Here is a 24,693-nt window from a genome sequence, read left to right as displayed (position 1 = left end):
GTCCAGTTAGAGGCTAGGTTGGGTGGCACTCCTCTCAATGAAAGGACACAGTCTAACACCAGGCCAAACTAATTTCAGTAGAAATAACCTCTGTCCACAAAGTTAACTTTAGGCGAAAGCCAGTTTTGTCTCAAAGGACAACCTATATTTGAAGAAATTAGGCTGACATGCCAAACTTAGTACACACAGACAACAGTGAGACAGACGAGCAAGGCTTTTTAACACACACACACACACACACACACACACACACACACACACACACAAATCCTCTGAGCAATTCCTGAATAAAACCCAGAAGGCCTCAAAATGCAAAAAGCAAAAGCTTGATTTCAATAGAAAACTCACCCTAAGCCTTCAAATTGGAGAGCAAGCCACGAGCCCAAGTGGCTCCATGTGGGGTACTAGAACCAGGTGCCCCACCTGCCCTAAAGCTGTTTAGGTTGTTCTTTCCTGGAATCCCCAATGAGCCCTTAAAATGTCAACTGAAAAATAATATTGACTAGGTGTTTTGTTACCAAAAAGGATTTATTCAGGAAAAAGAAAAGATTGCAACCTAGAGCACACAAACGTGGCAAGCCACATGCACACTCTGGCCTGCTTGCCAAGGAGGAGGGGTATTTATAGATGAGAGAAGGAAGTTCATGGAAGGGGAAATTAAAACCATGTCACTTGTGGGTTGACGTGAAATCCAGCATTGCCCCAGTTGTGTAGGGGAGGAAGAGAAGGATGGTGGACAGTGGTGTTGTGTGTTGTCCCTCAGTTCTTCCCCACTAACAAAGCAAAGAATTACAGGTTGGTGGAATTTAGAAAAAGTGAGATTTACATTTTAGAAGGAGATGGACCATGCTAGAGAAGACTGCAGCCCTGCAGAATTTGGGAGGAAAAGTGATAAGATAGTACGTCCCAAAGGGAGGAGTGGGTTTTCAGCAAGAATTGTAACGACAGAAATAGGAAGGTCTATTTATATCTGGGCCATGATGAGAAGTCCTAGATGATCCCTATGTGAGGTCGCCTTGACTGACGGTTGGCTGCTATATAACGCTTTGCCTGCTACACATGTGCTTACCCAGAATTCAGTCTGTTATAATTAGATTCATGAACTTCTAGGCATAGTCATGATACTATAATGATGGCATAATAAGGCTGAAGTTATAGGTAGTAATTTCTGCACATGCGTTTCTAGCTGGTTTAGCCAGTAGCTTTTATGGTCTTTGTGCTCTAGGATTTGGAGTAATTTATAACCCTAAAAGGAAGGTATTTCTGGGAGGTGCCTGAGGAAGGCCTTCAAGGGAAGTTTCTATGGTTACAGAGCTGGGCCTTTGCTCCTGTTGCTCATGCCTGATTACCTAACACATGGACCTTTTTTTTTTTAAATAAAAATTTTTATTAAAACAAAGCTAATATACAATATTGTATTAGTTTTAGATGTACACTATAATTGTTTCATACTTTATTATAAATAGAGTTCTTCCTATAGGAGTCTCAAGTAGGTAAATTTAGAGAACTTTCATAAGCCCTAGTTCCTCCTGTAGACCCTCCAGACTGACTGCTTGCTGAAAATTTGTTCATCATTATCAATGTACACTATATCATATACTTGAAATTTGCTAAGAGAGTGGATTAAACTCTCAACACACACACACACACACACACACACACACACACAGAGTAATTATGTGAGGTGATGGATGTGTTAATTAAACTGGAAACTCTAATATTCCTAAGAAATTGGATTGCAAAATTCTTTGACATTGTGTTTCATTTGAGGAATTAATACTCAGAGACTGGAATTGCCTTTGCCAATAGTTATTTAGTGCAGGTTCTCTATGGGAATTATAATAGTTATATCAGGTAGTGAGGTGGACCTGAGCACCTGGAGAATAAAAGCCCTTCCCAAAGACCTCCCTTAGGAACTCCCTGGTTAAAAATTACCTCCCCCCCTACATTCTGAGACACAAAGGAGTGAAAAGCCATAAAATTGCTGTTGGTTTGGTCCGACCACAAGTGTCTATGCCATTAATACTACCCTAATCTCTCCATAACTCTAGCTTCATTGTGCCATCATTATAATATCATACATGCGCCTGGAATTTCATGAATCTAATTATAACACGGAATTCTGGGTAACCACAGTAAGCAAAGGGTTATGTAACAGCTAAATGTCAATCAAAATGACCTCACATGGCAATTATTTAGCATCACTCCTATGAACACATATCCAGAAGCCAATATAAGACCTACAGCCTGAGTTCCGCGAGGCTGCAGTCTCCTTTGGTATAGTCCATCTCTCTCTTGAAACATACTTTAATAAATCTTACTTTTCCTAGGTCTGCTAATCTGTAATTCTTTACTGCATCAGTGGAAAGAACTGAGGACCCCTTAGTGTCACCGGAGAAAATGTGGGATTTTAGATTGCCTCAATGGTAACAGTTACACAAGCCAATAGCATCCAGGTTAATGTCTCTTAACAAGTCAATAAAGAAGTAACATATGCCACATCAATGATAGATTAATTACACTATTGTTCCAGGCAGGGGAGATGAAAGAAATAAAATCCAAATTTAGTTGAGATTTACCTTTTCTATGAGTTGGTTTTCAGGAACGAAGGCTTAGCCAATCTGAGCTGAGTTGCCAATGCAAAATAAAAGTCTCCGTTGTGAGAGCAAGTTGCTGGGGAACGACTGCGCTGGTGTTAACATGCAGGATGATCTTCCGGGGGCCACTGCAGGGTTTGCACCTTTACCATGGCAGGAGCTAGTGCCTGAGGACTTCAGAGAGCTATTTAGATCAGTAAAGGGCAGCCTTGCCCAGACCGAACACTCTCAGATGGTTCTCACAAATGTTCTGTATTTATATCTTCAATGTCCCCTTGCTATATAGATGTTTCTATGTTCGTATTGATAAGCTCCAAGCAGGGACCCTCAGCAGCTGGGCAACTGAGTGCTTACCCACAACCACAGATGTTGAATGACAACATCCTGATGTAGTTTCTTCATACCAAAATGACTCTACTTATAAAACCACTTTATTCTTAGATTAAAACAACTTTACTCTTAGAAACAACTTTGTCACAAACAAGTGGAGTTGAAATCATATCCAATCAATACCCAACACATTGCGAAGTTCTGAATACACTTATTTATTTATGTCAACAGTTTTATTAAGATATAATGCGCATACCAATAGGGCAGGTAGATAGGTAGATATGAGCTGGAGGGAGAAGGACAATGAAAAGTTACCAAGGCCTCAAGACTGCTTTAGCAGTAAAATGTACAAAATATGAAATTGTAGTTAAACATAAGATATCTGGCAGCTTCAGATGACTCTCAGTTAACTACGGATGACAACTATATGAACTTATTCTGGGGGCGCTCAACTGGTATGGGCAAAACTAGTTAACTGAGCATGCATCTATCCCCAAAATCCCCACAGTACACTGGGCACCCACTGCGCATGCCCAGGCAGGGAGTAGCGGTTTAGAGGGATGAGCTGGGAATTCACCCATTCCAGGTGGAACAGATGTAGAACAAAGAAACCCTAGTGCCCACATAAACTCCTGACCCTCAGCTTCTCTGGGCACTTGATTCTTCATCTAAGTGCCTGCTTGGACTTTCTTCCAAGTGTACTTTGCTTGCTTTACTTAATAAAATCACTTCTGCTTGCTACTCTTTGTCTAGTCTTTCTCCTCAGAGCGACAGACTTCCACACAAATCTTTTGTGGGGGATCCAAGAACCGAGCATTTTTCAGCATTTTTTAAGTGTGTCCATTGAGTAGGAATAAGGATGTTGACATTGTAAAACCAATCTCCAGGACTATTTCTGAAGTTCTGGACCAAGCAGAAAAGTTTTAAAGGGGAGTAAGGGGAAGTGGAACCAAGAGAGAAGTCTGTTTCTTTTGTCATAGATAACTCTTTTTACATCAAACTTTTGGGTGCCAGCCATTGGTCATGGCTACCTTGGAGACATTCCCTCCTTTTGCAAAACAAACTCATAAATTCTCCTGGAGACCCTGAAATTATGTCCTCCTGCTTGACAAAGAAACAGCACATCAGCAACACAATCTTATACCATGAAAACAGAAGTTGAGCAAGAAGACCAGCTAACATGTGAACAAAGGACTAATTAAGAATTAAATTATTTAATTCTAGCTGCCAAAATATGAGGGGCTCAGCTACATTCTCATTTATTTATATATTTATTAGTGTCCTTCGACCATATTTTTTTAGTTTTCAAAGTATTCCTTTGTCCTTTAGGTTTAGTTTGCTCTTTTTCTAGTTTCTTGAGGTATAACTTTACGTTGTTGATTTCATATATTCCTTTCTTATTATATGAATTTATTACTACAAACTTCCCTTTTTCTACTCCTTGTGATACATACAAGTGTCCTTTTATATTTTTCTCTGGTATGTTTGGGCATCTCTAAAAACTCATAAGCAGAGACTGGATCTAGCAGCTCTGTTTTAATCCACTGTTTTTATATTGGAGCCCTGGTGATTTGGTCATCAGTTATTTGGGTGGAAAATGTTCTCTTATGTTTTGATTAAACCTGTCATGTTTTTCTGGAACAGAATCCCTGGACTATGAACTTAAGAACAGCTTATTCATGTTTATTTTTTTCCCCTTTGTCAGAGAGGAAACCCGAAGGGTCTGGGTATTGTCTGAAGGCTCTTTCCACAATCAGAGCAGGTTTGGGCAAATCATTTTCTTTGATGGATGGCCTATATTACAGAGAACAGAATGCTTTATGTGTGTATTGAAATTTTTTCCCTGATATCTTACCTAAAGCATGAGACAAACTCTTTTCCAGTTTCATGGTGAGCAACTATTTGTGCTCCTGTAGAAAAAAATCATGAATTTTATGATGTTCTCTAAGTCTGGACTCTCTCTAAAGCTTTTAACTGTCCAGTTAGTACAATTTGTGTCTATCCAAAAAATTAATCATTAACAGGTCATTAATAGTTTTTGGTTTTAGAAGTTGCTGACTCCAGATGTTTCTCCTCTAGGAAAGTAGTAATTATCTTTACCTATCTCTCATTTGAGGAGTATTGATTTGCCATGTTATCTCGAAACTCTCCTGTATTTTAGAAGGGTTGATTTTAAGGTTGTTCAGTTTTTTCTGTAATGAAGATAAGAATGATCACTCAGAACTCTACATATTGGAACAGAAACCATCCATTCAGTTGTGTTGCTCTATATTTTTCCCTCGTGAGACAAAAGAATCAATCATCACTTATTGATTCTACTGCTAGAGCCCAAGTGGGTGGTTTCAAAGTTTTTCTTTTATAATCAATGCATCTAAAAATATTATCATACTGGAATCTCTGCTTGAAAACCAGTACTTGAGAGACAAATGAATAAAATATGACAAGTAAATAAAATTCCTGCTTCCTGAATAAAGCAACCTTTCCTTCCACCCAACACTTGTCTCTCTAGTATTGGCTTTTGAGCAGTGAGCAGCTCAACTTGGAGTTTTGTTTGTTTGTTTGTTTGTTTGTTTGTTGGTAACAGAAAAACATCCCAATTTCATAGTGCAGAAAACTTAACATTCTTGAAATTGCACCATTCCACAGAATGATCTAGAAATTGGAAAGCTATTTCATAGATTATCTGGGATTGCAAAGGAACCAAAATTGTGAAACAAATCTTATAAAAAATGAAACACTAACATATCTTGATTTCAAAACTTTATACTCAAAAAAAGTAATCAAGATAGTGTGATACTGACACAAAGATAGACGTACATTAATGGCATAGATTGCAACTTGAGAAATAAACCTCCACACTTACGGTCAACTGATCTTTGACAAAGGTACCAAAAATGAAAAAAAAAATTGGATTTTTTTGCTCATGATATAAAAATTCCCTGCACTGAATACCTGTTTGTCGCCCTGAACACCTGTTTGTCCCCTGTGGAATAAGGCCTGATGTTTTTTTTCTTTGTTGTAGAGAAAACGTCTGACTTAAGCTTTGATTATGAAAGCCCCCGTTTCAAAGTGAATCTTGAGTAAACACATTGCCAGCCACTGGACTAGATAAAGAGCCAGGCCACCTCCCCTCACTGAGGCCTGTTTGTTTTAGAAATCTCAGTCGATTTCAATAACTGACCTTCTGGGCAACTTGTTTCCTCTTCTCATGCTCTAAATTGCTGTTCTTTTGTTTAAATCAACCAGCAAAGAGAAAGCTCTTGAAACACTAGGCCTCCATGCTCAATCCAAATAAAAGCTGAACCATAGGGCCAAGAGCACTCTCTTTTCCTCTCCCCTTCTCCTAGTCTCTCCTCCCCCTCTCCCTTTTTATTTCTCTCCCTCCTGCAACCTTACTGAATGGCCCCTGGTGTGCCGTGAACTTCCAGATCTTGTAAGTAATAAATCTGTACCTTTTTAAAGGTTTTTGGTGGTTATTGCTGAGTATTGGTTATTTGGGAGTATTGGTTTCCCACGTGATCTCATAAGGGCATCTTGCAATTCTAATAAGAACCACAAGGGCTGGTCCAGCCACAACACTGGTTATTTATAGGCTGAGCCCAGTACAAAATGTACCCTGAAGACTTTCCACTGTTTAACTTCTGTTATATCCTTGTCCTTTTGGGAGCAGTATTAACACTGACTAAAATGTGATTAGGTGTCAAGACTGAAGTCACCACATGTATCAATTGAACAAAATGTTTATTACTTAAATGCACTTTCAAAGGAGAGTAGGACAAGGGTAAGTTGATTCAGGTGGCTTGTGCAAAGGTGAATGGGGTGATGCTTTAAGGTGTGTAGAAATGGAAGCTGAGAGTTTTCAAGGTTTTATCCTCCTACCCATTGACACAAAAAGGGTCATTTGTCAACTTTCCTAACTTCTTTATCCATTCTGAGCCAGGCAGGGTGAGCATGTATCAAATATCAAAAAGGTCAGTGTTTTATTAATGATGACTGAATGATAACACATCTCATTTAGATGAGTTTGAATCTGAATATTGAGAAGTCATGTGAAAAGCACAAGCAACATATAATTAAAATGGTGAAGCTTCAAAAAAATATTTGAATCTAGTCATCCCACGGTATGCAGGAGAGATCCGAAAAAGTGTCACAGTGGCTACCGAACTCTGTTCAAATGCTTTACTAATGTTACTGTTTAACTTATTCTCTCATTTTTTGTGTTATTGGTGACTCCTTGCCACTCTAGACTACCCACATACAGCAAGCAAGACTTTTAAGGGAACAGAACTCTCCCTGGCTGCTACCAAATAGCCAAAGTTAACTGGTCATCAGTTACTATGGCTGCAGGGAGTTACCCTTCAAGGACAACATCTGAAGCATTAGCTGTCTGCTACTTGTACATTGAGTGTTTTGGGAATTTCTTGATTGGCATTAATGATGTTTTTGTTGAATAACATCATGTGTGTTTAGGTCAGTACCAGGACTCCCACAGCAATTTTGACCTTAAAAATTATAATTCAGGACAAGCATGCTATAGCAAAATCTATGATAGTCCAGCAAACAAAGAAGCATGTTACTTTTATAAAGAAAAAAAGAGAAAGTTGGGATGAGTTGCTTGGAATGAAAATCCATCTGAGGAAAGTGAGAGTTTGGGGTGGTGATGGCTCCTCATTGGTTGAGTTTTAGAAGTTCCCATTGGGTGGTCTTTTTTGCTGGGCAAAATCTTATTCCTTCTGGGTTAGTAGAGACACCTTCCTGTTGGAATGTAAGGCATGTCCCTTCCTGCTGGGGTCTGTAAATACCTCTGTTTCCTTTTGGGGGTATGCAATTGATCTAAAGTGGTAGTGCATGAAAATTCCCCCTTCTTGCCTCCTAAGTTGATTTTAAATGAGGTTTCCTTAATTTGATTTCACAACAATAAGCACATGAATTCAAATAGTGTAAAAACAGCACATTTATATTTCATGGGCAAGAAGGGTTTTGAAGAAGGTGATATTCAGGGTACATAGGCTATACATGTGGTATTAGGAAGAGGACCAAGAAGTAAGACCTAAGAATGGTGGTTGGATGCACCTTTACAACCCTAAAACTATAAAACTGACCATTCTGGCAAATGTCTAGTAAAGAAAGTCTCTTCCTATAAGGTGCCCATAAGCCTAACGAACAGAGCAAAAAGAGTGGCCTCAATAACTGGGGATTGAATCTAACTAATGTCCTGTACAGCAGGAAGACCTTTCTATATATAAGAAAGTAAAATTTAAGTAAGCCATTAAGACACCCTATGAAGGTTGTAACCTGGGATGTAAGAGAGGTATAAGGTCCACCAAATGCTTTTTGGAGAGCCATTTTTTTTTTCAAAATTGAGTTGATAATGTCAATTATTTCTAGAGTATCTCGATGAGTCCTTGTATATTGGTTTCAGCAGGGTCATTATGATAGGATGTGTAATTTGTCTGTGTAAGTATCTGCAGTGGTCAGAGCAGAGCGAGTAGCCAGCAGAGGGGGTGAGATGTCCTATAACATCTGTTTACCATTGGCTATAGAACCCTTACCCTTAGTCTGGAACACATGTCCCTTGTCTATATTACAAGTGGCATTTTTTTGGACAACATGTGCATTGGTCGGTCACTAAGTTAGCATGGCAAAAAAAGGAAGTCCCTTGAATTTTGCCTAATTGTAAGGTTAGCGGCCTCTAAATGGTTACGAATCATTGTGCTCATGGAGCCCAAGTTAACATCATCAGATCTCAAGTGTAGTATGTGGTCAGAAATTCAAACTAATTTATTTCTCTGAGCATTGAAATGAGCCTCTGCAGATTAAGGTTAATACATGCAAAGTAAGAAGTGGCTTTGAATTGTACTTAGGTATTGGGGAAAAGTTATTTTGAATTCTTTACACCAGAGGGGTGACCTTGGATAAATAATTGTTGCTATTTGTGGAACGACACTGCCGAATCATTGTCCTGGCCAAAAAAAATCTGTAAAAATGTGCAGATAGGTTCAATACTTAGCCATGGAATGCTCCAATGCTAACATGATTTCTGGGAATTTAATTAATGAATCTGATATTTGGGTCCGATCTTTGATCAGCAATGGCTTGTTTGATCTAGGGACAAGATGTAGCATCTCTGCACAGGACTCCTACAGGTGTAGTAGTGGCACACTGTTCACGTAGTTTATGAACTCTCTGATTACTCAGGTGATACCTAGTGACACCCTAAGCACCTAAAGGGTCTAGAAAGATGACCTTCTCTAGAACCAATTACATCTGTGTGAGGAAAACATATTTTCTCCTGTAAGTGTGACATGCCAACAGGGACAATTTATGCTCTATCCTGCAAGTACCAACATGTTTTCACTGAGGAGTCTCTGGTTAGCAAGCCTGAAAGATCCTGCAACCATTACCCAGGTCAAAATGGGAAACTGGCTGTGGAGGGTCATCAAGAAAGGTCCTGAAAGGGCCTCCACTTAGAGTTGGTTGCCAGCAGCGCTTCTCTAATTGTGTGTAGCACCAGCTGACGAGAATAGTTTCTGGTACAAAGAACGCCTTGTGTGGTTTAGTCCACCACGGGCGTTTTAGAGAAACTGGAATGCATGATAGGAGGCTGCTAAATAAAGAGGTGTTGGGAGATAGCAGAGTGATGGTTAGCTGCACATCTTTGAGAGCGATTACTTTTTCCAAAGTCAGTAAATTTTTAAGTATTGTGTAAATAAGTAAGCAAGCAGACCTCATAAATATGTGACAGTTGGGACTGCTATTGCTGAGAGGAAAGTGGCCATGACACAGGTTCTGCCAACTGGTTCTGTCACCCTCTCAGCTCAGATGCCTGGTGTTGACTTACAGATTGTTCCAGAGTGGGGTATGTGTGAATTTCCAAATATGTTTTCAAGGAAGCAGACACAAGTAGGCTTGGGCTGGGAAACAAAGAGCTGGAAATGGGCCGTGGAGGAGATGGAAGGAAATGATGCATCATGATGCCCGTGACTGAGGGATCCCCATGCAGACCCCACTTGGGATGCACCTTTATGTCTCAGAGCCACAGGTATTCCAGGAATCTGTGCAAGGAGCCCAATTTAAACTCCAGGACATATTTTTGGAGCCCTCCCACTTCACTCCTAGTTACGTGCATAAAATGAGGGCAGTGCAATCCTAGAGGATGTTTCCTCAATTGAGACAGGGCTGCAAGAAAGGCCTGGTAGGGACTGAATTCTTCCCCACAGACCTTCAATCTTTCCCAGGAAGGATCCCACAGTGGTGGAAAGAAGTGTTGAAAACATAGAAATCAAGGTTCAGGGGAGCTTAACATTTTTTCAGCATATGAAAGGGAGTGTCTTATTAATTTCTATTATATATAATACTATGTGTACTTGTGAGTTTTCTCAAATGTATAGAAATACTGCCATTGAAAAATGGAAAACATGCCATCTCCCCAAGAGAACACTCTTGTGGTGCCCATCTGAACAAAACCCCACCTAATTTTCCTTAACTCTAAAAATAAAAATGAAAAAAGATTTAATTTTCTTTGCTCTTTAATAAAACTTGAAGCTGCTACTTATATTTTCCAGACTTCTAGAAAATGTGCTGGAGTCTAAGCATAGCTGTTGAATCCTGTCAACAGCTAAATGAGCTGTGGGGCTGTGAGGCTTCTAGCTACTCATGTAAGAAAAAATGATGGTGAAAATTTCCCATCTCTCCTGTTCCACTCAATTATGATATTACTCAAAATAGTACTCCCTCTCTGTAACTCACCTCAATTATTCCTTGGATGACTGCCTTTATACATCTATACCTGTTTGTGGTGTTTCCACTGGGGAATCACAGTGGACCTGCACAGATATCACCCTACACATAAAGTAAACTCAGAATGGGCTAGAATGGTGCAGATGAATGTAACTCTTTCTCTGATTGAGAGGACTCCATGGTGCAATGGGGTAGACATGTGTCACTCAGTGTGTACAGCAGCATTATGGACATGCCAAATACAATAACGTTTTACATGTTTAAAAATAAGTGATAAATCCTCTTAAATGACATTAAACGCAGAAAGACACCACAAATATCTGTGGCTAAAATCAAGAGAAAGTCTCAAGTTCCATAAAACAAAGTCAAAATTCATGACGTGTTATATACACAATATTTTGTTAATAACTGAATAAAAGAATATGAGCCATGTTTATGTTTTTATCTCTATGGTGATTCTTTATTGTTAATCATTGAAAGCAGGACATCCTATATTGCCACCCATGCTTTACTTCCATAACCAAGCTGTCCTGGAAACAGTGGTTAAGCTGTATTACATGGTCAAAGTACAAGTGATCAACTACCATCATAAAAAATATATACACACACAGCCTATTATGCCACATCAGTTTTTACTTTCCTTTAAAGCCCTTATAAACCAAAACTTTACCATTTGTTAACCATCACTCTTTTCCCACAAAAATTTAAGCACCAGGACTGCAAGAACAAGTTTGTCTCATGTCACTGTACCCAAATCCTACTGTGCCTTGATTATCTATGCTAAGGTGGCTACAATGATTCTGAAGTGCATGGCAACAGGGGATGTTGACACATTAGCACCAAGAGTACAGTCTGAGCAAAAAAGTCTTGATTGGACCAGTGGTCCTGTCTTTCTCACTTGCAGATTGTGTACTCTCACAATTTACCTAAACTTAAAGTTCAGTCAGAAAGGTGGTATTAAAAACATTATGCAATATGCTAAGAAGTGAATTTACATATTTTAACTGAGGTACTTTATATGGTAAACAATGTAATACACCACAGGAAATACGCCAGTGTTCAGATAAGTACTAAAGGCATAAGCCAGTTCAGAGGACCGGGAGCTGGCTTGCAATCTTTGTTAGGCCAAGTCTTATCCTGTTGAAAAGCAAGATGTCACATACTTCCTTCATCAAAGGTACTCGTTAACCATGATGGACCAAGACGAAAAAATATTTTGTAAATATGTTTCACAAATGGTAAATATGACAAATCATAAAAATGACCAAAATTGCCCTCTTCTTACAATATGACTCACTGGAGGTTCTTACCAATCAAGTTTAGCTCCATTATGATGTTTTTGCATTCTAAAAACAAGGTTTATATTATCATTGACATAATATATTTACCTCCTCATTGCACTCAATATACAAAAACATCTTAGTACCTCAAATACTCCCAACACAACCCAAATCCTAACAAAGTCTTAGGCAACCTTTTATGTTACACCCCACAGCCATGTGTACTCTGCAGTAACTCTAATTATTAGAATTAATTACACGCCTCTCTTTGACTACAGGTGCAATCCTGCAGGTCACTGGCAAGAGGGCACTGAGGAAAACCATGATTTGGGGTTTGGGAATTAGGCAAAAAGGACAATTAGAGTCATGACAAAAATTGTAACTCTAAAAGAATAAAAGATAAAATATGCCTGAAGAAAAATTACTTGAACTGGAATGCACATGATGAAATTGACTCAACGTATAATGATTAAATGAAGAGAATTGCAAAGTTGGTTTTAAAATCCCTAATTATGAGACATATTAACATTTGGAAAACACAATATTTGTTAGTATACAACAGCTTAGCTAACAATTAATATAATATTTTATTAAAGACCTACGGAAATGTTCATTTGACAAAAAAAAAGGCATACTTTTAATCACATACAATCAAACACAACTGAAAATATTCCAAGGGATTATATTTAGCTACAAGTGACAGGAAACATCCACAGTCTTCCTGGTTATTCTAACATGGAAGGACCAGGTCAAGGCAGCAGAGAACCACACTCTCATGTCCTTCTTTTTCAATGCACCATTGTAGATGTCATGGTCAAATAAGAAAACATACTCACCAAAACTATTAACAGCATAAAGCTGTTTCCTATGTGAATTAGACCTTATACAGATATAATCCAAAGAAGGGAACCAAAGAATACTCACAAGCATGAAAGGCTAAAATAGTTTCCCGGTGGACATAAGAGGGCTGACAGAAAAATCTAAACTGATGGATCTTTGATGTAGATTTTGTGAAGACATCAGCGGAAACCTACATTTCTCAGAAAATAAATATCTCAGATAGTTGTTCATGGTTTTGAGAATAGTTTTGATTGGAAAGTCAAAGAATTTGGATAATGCGCTGGAAGATGTTATCATCAAATCTCCTATATATCTGTCTGTCTGGTGGCTCCAAAATCTGTCTTCATTTTTGCCTTCCAAATCTCATAGAAGTAAGGCTACAAAGGAATTCTAACATGAACTGGAAAATCAAGTTCCTAACATTACCCAACAGGAGGGATAATCTCTAGCTCTAGATTTTGTTGCCCTATCACAGCTTCCTCTTCATAATTCAAAGTCAATTCACCAAATATCAGTCTGAAGGAAGGACAAAAAGCAAAGGCCCAAATAAGAAAATAAAAATTCACATAATACTATACTCTTTTCTAAACTTGCTACACATAAAATTTATTCCTACTATTTATTAGTATGGAAAATAAAAACCTCTTATAATCATCACCCTGCGCCCACCAAAAGGAGCTGTGTAAGAAGGAAAGGTACAATATACATAATGAACTAGTAATATAAAAGACTGCCACTAGGCAACTAGAAAAGGTCACTAGGAACATCCAAATACCTAACTGTCATTTTTCGATGCCCCCTACAACAAAATATTATAAAAAAATATTTAACCTAACAACATATAAAAAATATACTTCAATTCAACCATGATCTAATAGGCTTTAAAATCAACTGAACTATTAAATATTTTAAGAAAAAAGCACTACCTATTTATGTACTACTGTTGAAAGACAACGCTCAGAAATCTCACATGAATATTAATTTCTGAAATTAACAGAATTCCAGTCCAATGATGCACTATAAAAAGGTTCAACACAGTATGTTTACAACACTAATAATAAATGTTTCATGTTGAAAGTTTTCTGTCACTTATACCTGAATTAATTTCTATTAAGCTTTCTTACATTACCCACATTTTAATTTCTTTTTCATAGGAATTTTCACATATAAAAATGTGAACCAATTAGTCTTTCCCAAGCTGTTTACATTCAAGAGTTTTTATCCAGGTAATCATTTCATGCTTTCAAAAGAAAATGGGATTACTGAAGCCTTTCCCAAATTCTGTACTTTTCTTGGTTTCTCTCCAGTGTGCATTGTCATGTGTCTTCTAAATGTTGTGTGATAAATGAAGGCTTTTCCACATTCCTTACATTCATAGGGTTTCTCTCCAGTATGAGTTCTTTCATGTGTTTGTAAGGAACTTTGATCTTTGTAGGCTTTACAACATTGTTTACATTCAAAAGGTTTCTCTCCGGTGTGATTTCTTTCATGTTTTTGAAGGTCACTGGGATACCTAAATGCTTTATTACAGTTTTTACATTCATAGCGTTTCCTGGCAGTGTGATTTCTTTCATGTTTTCGAAGATAACGAGGACAACTAAATTGTTTACTACATTTTTCACATACATATGGTTTCTCTCCAGTGTGACTTCTTTCATGTGTTTGAAAACTTTGGTACCATCTGAAAGTTTTCCCACATTCCTTACATACATAAGGTTTTCGTCCAGTATGAATTCTTTCGTGACTTTGTAAGGTACTGAAATATCTGTAGGCTAGCCCACATTCCTTACATTCATAAGGTTTCTCTCCAGTATGAGTTCTTTCATGTCTTTGTAAGGTACTGTAGTATCTGTAGGCTAGCCCACATTGCTTACATTCATAGGGTTTCTCTCCAGTGTGAATTTTTTCATGACGTCGAAGATAACTGACACAACTAAAGGATTTACTACATTGTTTACACTCATAAGGCTTCTCTCCAGTGTGACTCCTTTCATGTATTTGGAAGCCTAAATGAGAAATAAAAACTTTCCCGCATTCCTTGCAGTCATAGGGTTTCTGTCCTGTGTGAGTCCTTTCATGTGTTTGTAAGGCACTGTGACCTCTATAGGCTTTACCACATTGTTTACATTTATAGGGTTTCTCTCCAGTGTGAGTCCTTTTGTGTCTTTGTAAGGTACTGTAATATCTATAGGCTAGCCCACATTCCTTACATTCATAGGGTTTCCCTCCAGTGTGAATTCTTTCATGTTTCTGAAAACTTTGATAACACCTGAAGGCTTTTCCGCATTCCTTACATTCAAACGGCCTCTCTCCAGTGAATTTTTTTTCATGTGTTTGATAATTATGATAATATCTAAAGGCTTTTCCACATTCCTTACATTCATACGGTTTCTCTACAGTGTGAATTTTTTCATGACTTCGAAGGTAACTGAGACAACTGAATGCTTTACTACATTTTTTACATTCATAGGGTTTCTCTCCAGTGTGACTCCTGTCATGTATTTGAAAACCTAGATGAGAACTGAAAGCTTTACCACATTGCTTACATTCATAGGATTTCTGGCCTGTGTGGGTCCTTTCGTGTGTTTGCAAGGCACTGTAATATCTGTAGGCTTTACCACATTGTTTACATGCATAGAGTTTATCCCCAATGTGGGATCTTTCATGTATTTGAAGTGAAGTTGAAGAACTATAGGCTTTCCCACATTCCTCACATTTATAGGTTTTTTCTCCATTGTGCTTTCTCTCATGTTTTTCAAAACACTGGACATAACTGAAGGCTCTCCCACATATGTTACATTTATATGGTTTCTCTTCATATTTCTGATATTCAAAGGGCTTGTGTCCAGTGTGACATCTGATGTGCTTACTGTGGGAAGAATGATGTATGAAGACTTTCCCACACACACTGTTTTTCTGTGGTTTTACTCCAAAAAGAATTTTCTTCTTCAGATTGAGATTTGAAATAAGGCTAAAGTTTCTTCCACATTGACTACCCTCTTTTCCTTCACGGATTCTCTTTACCATATGACTTCTGTAAAAAACAAGACACACATAATTAACAATTTGTCAGAGATTTTATGTTTATTAGTAGGTATTTAAATTACATTTTGTTGATTTCTAGCAAAATTGAAGGTTTTCCCCTTCTCTGAACGAATGATTTGAAATTGAATACATGTACTAAATGCTCTGCAAAGGATTTTCAGCCTTGCTATTATCAAAAGTGATATTCATATATTTATTAATACTGTTTTCTTTTTGAACTACTTTTCAAACACTGAACATTTTTAGCATATATAAGAAAGTAATTTGGTGAAAATTTTCTGAGTAGTATATTTGAAGCAGCAGTTGTTCTGTTTGCTTCTTTTGAAAATGTTATAGAATACCAGAATTGTCATGTTAGACAATGATTTCTGTTGTGATTGTGACTCACCTTAGTTTTCTACCCCGGTTTTTGTACTGATCTTCAATATCATGATCTTCCCATTTTTCCCCTAAAATGCAGACCCAGAAAAATGATTCCAAAGTATTAGAAATTATAGAAAAATTATTAGATTCTAACTCTACAATGAGCTGTGACCATGCCCAGTTTATTTACCAATGTCTTACACATCTGAGAACAAAGTTGAACGGTAAAAAATACTTGATCTCTAATTGAGAAAGATAACTTGTCATCCTTACCTACTGAGGCCAGATTCCTGAAGGTTTCCCGCATCACATCTCTGTAGAGTTCCTTCTGTAAAGAATCCAGTAAAGCCCACTCTTCCGAACTGAAGTTCACAGCCACATCCTCAAAAGCCACCAAATCCTAAAACATCCCAATTATGTGTACAGTAAAATGTGAGAGACTGACAACACTGTACATTTACACTCCACTTAGAGAAAGGTTACATACGATTCTGTAGTCTCCAAATATTTATTCTATGACTTTATCATCAGAAACTTACTCTGGACATACTTACTTCCTCATAAATTTAACAGCATCATGAACATATAGCAATCATTTATACATTCTCACCGTGATCACATTATATCCTAATTTTTCTAACAGCATTATTCAAAGAATGTTGGGAAATGAATGCTATTCAAGTGAGACAAGTATTATCATTTTAAGGTCAATTTCTTAAGAGAAAAATTCTTTCATCTCCTTCCTCATTTCCCACCAATTACAGTGCTCCATGAGGCATATGTTAACATCTGCATAAGGTTTTAATGAATAACATCTGCATAAGGTTTTAATGAATAACATCTGCATAAGGTTTTAATGAATAAGGTTTAACAAAGCCCACCTGGCCATGTTGTCCTAAATTCTTCCAGGACATTAGAAGTAACCATATGTAGCTGGCTGAAAAAAAATATTCTTATGGAGAAGCACTGCTGTTATGTAATATTTATCATAGCCTCAGTTCTTCCTTTCTCACTCTATCTGATCTGATGGTCTAGAAAGTTATTTGGAACTTAGAACTCAGACACAAGCAAGAAGGCCTGACAACTTGGAACACCAAATCCCTAAACTCCTGTGCCTCAGGGTTGTTCCAGCCAATGTTTGGCACACATGGACACGCACATTGATATAATAATAAGCCAGAGGCGCTCTTTCCATCAAAACCATTAACAGTCTACCCTGGGTCCTGTTGACATGGAAGGATGGGTTAATAACTTTAGACTGCAAGGGAGTTCACTGATTTCCATAATAGTGTGATGTTGAACTTATTCATGATAATAAAACATGTAGAGGTTAAAGCAGTGATTTTAGGCAACAGAACATAAAATCTCCATTCTCCAATCAGGAGGAAGCATTTCTTGACCAACTACTCTAGAAGCTGCCCTCCCTTCTTCTGTCATTTCCAAGCGCCTCTGTGGCATAGAGAATCACGATCATTCAACCTGAGCATGGGAATCCTTCAGTTCATGAGACCATACATGGCCAGTAGGTGCCTCCACAATTGAGGTTTCTGAAGATAGTAAGGCAGGCCTCTCATGCAGGCATTAAATAGCCTGTGAGGGGTAAAAGAAAAAAAAAAAAAAAAAAAAACATAGGTGTATGGATTAATTTTTTCGTGAGGTTAGGGGATGAGCTAAGGAGAGTGTTCACACAAAAGGGCAGAATCTTGCATGGGTTCAATAACTTTCTACCACAAAGGAGGGAGCACTAAGGTTTCTTATCACCTTATACAGATGTGGGGAAAAGGAGACTGCCAATTTCTGGTCTGGCATTTAGAAGATGTCAATTCCAAACTCAAAAAAGCAAAAAATTTAAACAGCCTATTTGGTAGGGTGGCGCATTCACGGTGGGCCAGTTTGGAAGTAACAGCATAAATGGGCTCAAGTAAAATTTGTAAATAGGAATATGCTATCTCTCGAACACATAAGAATCCAGACAGTGTTGTGGGTGCTGAAAGGGACTACTGCTATTTCTTCATGGTGTCAACAAACTGAGGGGCCTTCTGTTTATTTTTAGAAATGTAACCAAGGCAGCAGGGCCTCATAATGTCTGGGGCAATGGCACATCCACTTTTTGTCAATACATGTATGTGCTGAATGTCAAATGAACGTCCACAAAGGAGAATGTTACTAATGTCATGTCCTATCTCTTCTCTACCATGGAGCAAGGTAAACACAGCTCAGATCTTACCTGCAGAGACTGTGTGTGGTGGCAGTGGTGCTGAGGTTCCCTGAGGGGAACCAGGTAAGAGTGTGTCATGTCCCTTCAGAGATGAAGGCCGAGTGCAGCTGGGAGGCTACTGACACAGGCACTCAACAGACCAGACTTGGCCAAATCTGTGATAGCAGAATGTGTACAGTCGCTCAGTGGATGGAGGCAGTAATTCCCATAATGTTGCGAACTGGGACTAGGGGCTGATCTGGTGCCACCACTGTCTGAAGGCTGCAGTCATCCACTGTGAGGTGTCATTCATTCTTCCAGGTTTAATAACAGGCTAAATTCAGCTATTCAAAAGAGAGGCACTGGGGATAATCACTTTTCCCTAAAAGGTTTCTTATAATAGTTTTCAATCCTTCAGGGTCCTGTTTACTTTACACTGGAATGGATAAATTGTCATACTTAAACTATTGGGAAACTGAAGCAAATGGAAGACATAAATCAAAGGGAGATGCAACAGTATGGATAAACTTCACAAACATAATGTTGAAGGAAAGAAATCAGAAACAAAGGAATGCATGCCCTTCTAATGCAGACCTCATTAGAAAGAGTGTATGTATTTGTTATCTATTGCTGCCTAATATGTTACAACAAATTGAGAGCCTTAAAATGACACACATGTATTTTCTCACAGTTTGTTTTGGTCAGGAGCTGAGATATAATTTAGGGAGGTGAGCTGCTCAGCATCTCTCCAGGCTGCAGAGGAGGCACTGGTTGAGTTCTCTCATCAGGTTTCATTAGGGAAGCTTAGCTAGAGCTTAACCACAGGAGAATCTTGTTCTCCAATCACTCAGAATTTGCAAAATTCATTTCTTTGCAGAAGTAGGATTTCTTGCTGGCTGCCAGCTGGAGGGTACCTTCAACTCCTAGAGGCCACATGTAATTTCTTTCCACATGGCTGCCTACTTCATTAAGCTGGTTAGCAGAGTGTCTCAACCTCAGGGAAGGTCTAAAAGACTTTCACCTGATTATGCTGGGCCCTCCAATATAAGTTCCCTATTGATTGAACTCTACTTCATTAAATGTAGGTCTAATTTCAGTCAGGGGTAGGGCCCATGGAGTCCATTTTCTGAAGCCAGTTAGGTGAAGACAATTTAAATTCATTAACTGTTGGTTCAGAGCTGTCCTGCTCACGATGGGCTATTTTAGGACAATCAGTGCTAGAAGTGTGAGAAAAGGCAAAGATTTATGATGATTCAGGCCAAGTACATGCCACTTTGTCCTCTATATTATATTAAGTAATTCCCCTGAGGTCATGGGGGACCTTGCTTAAATTTATTGAGCCCAAGTATAACTGTAACTTAACACAGCATTAAGTAACTTTGTGAACGTTTGTGAATTACTGCATTACAGGAGGTGGTCACATTAACTTAAAACCTATGTTTTAGAGGCTCAAAAGCCAAGGAACACCCTTTTATCTTTTTTATTTAAAAACTTCTGGTATATTTCAAATTTGCAGCTGGGTCAAATTGTGGGGCTTTTTTTCAATACCCTTTTTTCCTCGTTTTCCTCTCTTTTTGTGTCCTTTCCTATTTTGTATTTTAGGTCACTGGGTAAACTTTAGGTAAATGGGTGTCCTCTCTACCCTAGTATTCATAAATTTCTTCCTCCAGTGGGTCCCCAAATCAGTGCCATCAGGATTAGAGGCCTCATCCATGGAAATGGTCACTATATAGGATTTAAGGACCCTAGGCTTGCGTCTGGTTTGAACTAGTCCCTTAGCTGTGCCACAGTGAGGCTGTGTGTTGTCCCCAATAGCTGCAGGATCAGGGTCTGCACTGTGGTAGAGGCAGGGGCAACAGCAGCAGAGGCACATAAGGAACCTGGGAAGCCGTCTGCTATCAGGAGAGAGGACCCATGGGCTGTCTTCTCTTTCTCTTTCTCTCTCTCTCTCTCTCTCTCTCTTTCTCTCTCTGTTTGAAATACCTACTCTTTAAGGAGTGACCCTCTGATGGGCTCGTTTCATATAACACAGCGCAGGGCAGCACAGCCCAAAGGAAGGCTGCAACTTCCCGTGTGTGGGCCTCCAGGTTCTCATCAGCCTGACAGATAAGAAGCACTGGAGAAAGGGAGGGATGGGGGTTAAGTTGTCAGGAGTCAAACATCAAATATGTGGACCCTGACTCCTCATTACAAGAACAAACACAAGAAAATCTGGCTTTTTTTTATATAAAGAAACTCTAACAGGATGATTTAGAAGTGATCAAACCTAGTGATTGGAGGGTGGGCAGAATAAGCACAGGAGCAACACAGAGATAGTGATCTTAAGTTAGTTTCCTCTTTTAAGCATTTTCAAAAATAGCTTTGCCATTTATTATTTAAAACAACATAGAAATTTATATTTACCACATTTTCCTATGATGAATCATTATTAATTAATTTTGCTTTTTAAAATTAATTGAATTTTAACTTTTCTACATAGGAAACCTCTCTAAGATTTAAACACTAAGTGATGTCTTTTAAATACTAAGTGACGTCAAACACTAGATCATTAAAAATTTACACATCCTTTTCTAACTAAAAAAACAAGGGACATTATAATACTTTTACTATCCACTATATTTTAAGCTTGAGATATTTTCAAGATTGATAGCATATTATAATGTATTAGGGGTTTATAATCAAGCCCTGAAATAGACTACAAATTTCAAATGTTTGCATAAGCTTTGAGGAGTTTCCCTTCTGTAAATGAAAACACATATGTCATTGTTTTTTCTTTAGATCCATGAAAACAGTAATTAATTTGCCTTAGTGTGGAGACTTCCATGATGTGACCGCCATCTACCTCACAAGCTAGACCACGATTGAATGGAAATTGCTTTCTACAGCGCTGCCCTCCCCCAGAGTCTGTCTGATCATAATCCATGTTCTTTCTGACAAAAATTAGCACTCCACCTCTGCCTCCTGCTATGTGCTTGTTCCTGGCACAGTTGTTGTCAAAACCTGGTCAAGCATATAATTTTCCATACCTGGAAGCATTCAAGTACTAGTACCCGTGCCTCGTAGTAAATTTCCCTTAATAAAATAACCAAACTGGAGTTGCAGCCTCTTTCTTAGTTCTTTCCCTGCCGTCTGCTTATGAAGCAATATTTTCATTCTTGGAGTTTTTTCCTGGTTCTGCCTGTACTAACACTCAGGCATAGCATAGCCTAAAGCTCTCTAAAGACGTGGATTTACAACAAATGACCTAAAAATAAAAAAAGCACCTGAGAATTTAAAAAGCACCCATCTCATATCTTCAAGTTCTCCTGCCTAAATGCAACCAAAATTCTATTTGGTTCCCCAAATTTCTGGCCGTTTTCACATGGTATCTCTCGATTAAGTTATATTTTAAATGCCCAGATGCTAATGGACACTAGAATCAGAGGGCTATAATATCCACTGGATAAAGGAAACCAACGAAAAGAAACACCAACTACTGGAATCAAAACAGATAAGCAGCCTGCTTCCCTATAGTTCAGGGGGAAAAAAATAAAAGACATTCAGAGGGATAAACATAATCTCAAACATGGGGGTCTAGGCACTCCTGGTTAAAACTGAACCCCTACAGCAGTCAGTCACTTGAGGAAGGAGGGTGGGACGCCTGAGCAGCCCCAGGAATGAACTCTGGGAGCTCCACACCCCGCCCTTTCCTGTAAGCACGGAAGCGCTCCCTCCCTCAGGCTTGCATGCTCACAGTGAGAAAACTCAGCTGATTCCGTTTAAGTTCTGACCCAAACGAACTCCTCAATTCATAAACCCTTTGTCCACGAGACAGAACCCCTGATCTTCACAGACTTTCTCAATGTGCACAAATTACACTGGGTATAGAAAACTCAAACACAAGATCTAAAAATGTCTAGCTCTAAAAAACCACAGCTACAATCTCAGAATGTGCATCATCGCCCCCTCCCCCATGTGCACATGTCCCCCCATCTTTCCAGAGCTGCAGCTTCTCTCAGTGTGAAGGTTCTTCCACAGCAGGTGTGAGCAGGTAGGACACCTGCAGGGGGAGGCTCCCCAGGAAGAATCACTAAACCTTCAAGTGCTTCCCCTTGCAGGTCAAAGGAACCTTGGCTTGGGTCACTGACCACAAGCTTCTGATTGTACTGGAGCTGCTTTGGACCACCACTGATGTTTTAAATGATACTTAGTGTTTGCGCAATCCACCAAATTCCAGTGTTACATGGAAAGGAAGAAATAAAATTATAAGGGTCCTCTACTAGCTCAGTTAGAAAAGTCTTAATATCTATTCTTTTCAGAAAAATGTCAGTTAATTATATTTACAGGGAAAGTAATTGGTTTGTAAATAATTATTCATACTTGAGCACTTCTGCTCTGCAAGTCTGAACCTGGAATTTATTTGAAACCATCAAAAGTAAAAAGTAGACCTCAGAAAATTACTAGACATGCTCAGGGGAAGAGAGAGTGAAAGAATTATACAGAAATGGAATGTAAGACTGGAATGTTTGTTCGTTTTTTCAGAAATTCATCTCTTTTATGCCTGTTCCGAACCATTTTATACTCTCTTTCAAGCTTTATAAAGACATTTACCCCTACTGAAAAAAAGACATAAATTAGTAAGTCTTTTTAAGTGACAAAGCCGGGGAGGGGCCGAACTCACGGGACAAAATACCCAGGAAAGTTTCAAGGAGGAGCCTCCACCCTAAAGGACTTCCCACAGGACGTCTGTGGCAGGGATCCTGGGAAGAGGAATGGGGATTTCAAGCTATTTGATTTCAAGTTTTCCAGGTGGTTATTCCCGGCTCTCCTCTCATGTAAAATATCCAGAAAGAAAATTAAATCTTTAAAATGAGCTCTCCATGGCTCTGTGGAAAAAAATGACAAATAGTTGAAAATGCTGATATGAATCGCAGAGGGGAAGTTAGCGCTTCAGAACACGAGGAGAGAACTAGAAATTTAGGGATTTATTGCCAGTCTCGGAAGGAGCTAGGCAAGGGGTACCGGGTCATGGATCTGACACTGTGCTCCCCAAACATTTGGAAAACTCAGGAGACAACGGTGGTGGGGGGGGAGGGCGGCTGAAGAGAAAGAAGGGACTGGGGACCACCCAGGCCACAGCTTCTCCCACGTACGAACTCGCAGACACACTATCCCCCGATTACCCTCCCTGTGGTCACAGCGCCAACTAGGGAGACGCGGGGCTGCGGGCCGAGCTGCCCAGAGAGGCTCCGGGCCGGTTCAAAATAACCACGCACAGTGGCGGGACAGGACACGCGGTGTCCCCGCTGCCCGCTCACACTGGGTGCCGGAGGAGACTGAAGTCCCAGCGACGCCACAGGCAGCCCCGGGTCCGCAGATTACGAACTGGACGCCAGGGAGGCTGGGTCCTTCCACGGCCGGTTAGAGCCGGTTTCCCTCCACGCCCTCCTCCCAGTCTCTGCGCGGGCTCCACATACTCACCATTTCCAGATTTCCTGGGTCTCCCGAGTTCTGCCTACGACTTCCACAACCGATACGGATCACAGCTGTACAGAGGATGTAAACCAGTGATTATGAAAAGTAGGGAAAACACGAACCCCTCAGGCAGCCAGAGTAGAGACTACCACGACTTCCCGGAGCATCGCCCCACCCACCTGCTCCAACGGAGCCGCTGATTGGACAGGTCTAAAGACCGCGCCCTCCTCTGTCTGAGTGACAGCAGGCAGGAGGACCCTGGCTCCAAGGAAACATCTTGCTCAGTTGGGTGGGATGCGGACCCACTATGGGACGTTTGTATAAACAGAATTTTTTGGTCCTGGGGTTTTCTGTGTTGTTTTCCCCAGCTCTTTGTGAATGAGGGGGACGAGCTGTGCACAGGGAATTCCTGATTCAGTTTCCAAATGAAACAAATACAGACAAGAGGGTGGCCCAGGATGCGCCAGGCTGGACTAACAGGGCCTTATGTCCTCTAGGTGAGAAGGACTTGGCGATAAGGCTGTTTAGCCCATTCAATAATTGAGACTCCTGTTTGCAAACGCAGACACTTAAATGTGACTTCATCTGTAATTGAGTCTGGCCCGTTTTAGTCTTTGATCCTTGAAAGCATTGAGCCTTCTACCCATCCCTGCCCGAGCCCCATTCATTTGGTCCTTATGAGAAGGAAGCCCAGAACACTTGGTTCTGGTGGGAAGTTGGAGCCCTGCAGCCCTAGCCTGGGCTCAGAGACTCTTCCCAGTGGGCGAGATGTGTTCATTACACTCTCAGGTGTACATTTTACACTGGAAGGAAATTTAATTTACATCAGTTTTTCCTCTGTCCCTGG

At 39.5% G+C, this 24,693-nt stretch overlaps 1 protein-coding gene across 3 annotated transcripts; it reads right to left on the bottom strand.

Moving 5' to 3' along the window:
- Nucleotides 1-11,099: 11,099 nt before the first annotated feature.
- LOC107509444 (zinc finger protein 14-like) lies at nt 11,100-24,012 on the bottom strand. 3 transcript variants are annotated; one of them, XM_016141956.2, is made up of 5 exons: nt 23,853-24,012; nt 17,675-17,785; nt 16,469-16,595; nt 16,221-16,281; nt 11,100-15,821 (listed from the first exon to the last, which is right to left on the bottom strand). In XM_016141956.2, exons 3-5 carry the CDS (start codon nt 16,500-16,502, stop codon nt 14,018-14,020), a joined length of 1,899 nt encoding a protein of 632 aa, XP_015997442.2. In that variant the 5' UTR covers nt 16,503-16,595; nt 17,675-17,785; nt 23,853-24,012; the 3' UTR covers nt 11,100-14,017. The 3 variants fall into 3 exon arrangements, with proteins under 3 accessions (XP_015997442.2, XP_015997429.2, XP_036090214.1); XM_016141943.2 differs by lacking the exon at nt 17,675-17,785; XM_036234321.1 differs by lacking the exons at nt 16,221-16,281; nt 17,675-17,785; nt 23,853-24,012 and having other exon boundaries at nt 16,469-16,587.
- Nucleotides 24,013-24,693: the final 681 nt, after the last annotated feature.

This window comes from Rousettus aegyptiacus, unplaced genomic scaffold, assembly GCF_014176215.1.
Source record: "Rousettus aegyptiacus isolate mRouAeg1 unplaced genomic scaffold, mRouAeg1.p scaffold_m13_p_16, whole genome shotgun sequence".
In the NCBI taxonomy this organism is placed as follows: domain Eukaryota; kingdom Metazoa; phylum Chordata; class Mammalia; order Chiroptera; family Pteropodidae; genus Rousettus; species Rousettus aegyptiacus.
Note: the sequence above shows the minus strand (reverse complement) of the source record. Positions and strands in the feature narration are given on the sequence as shown.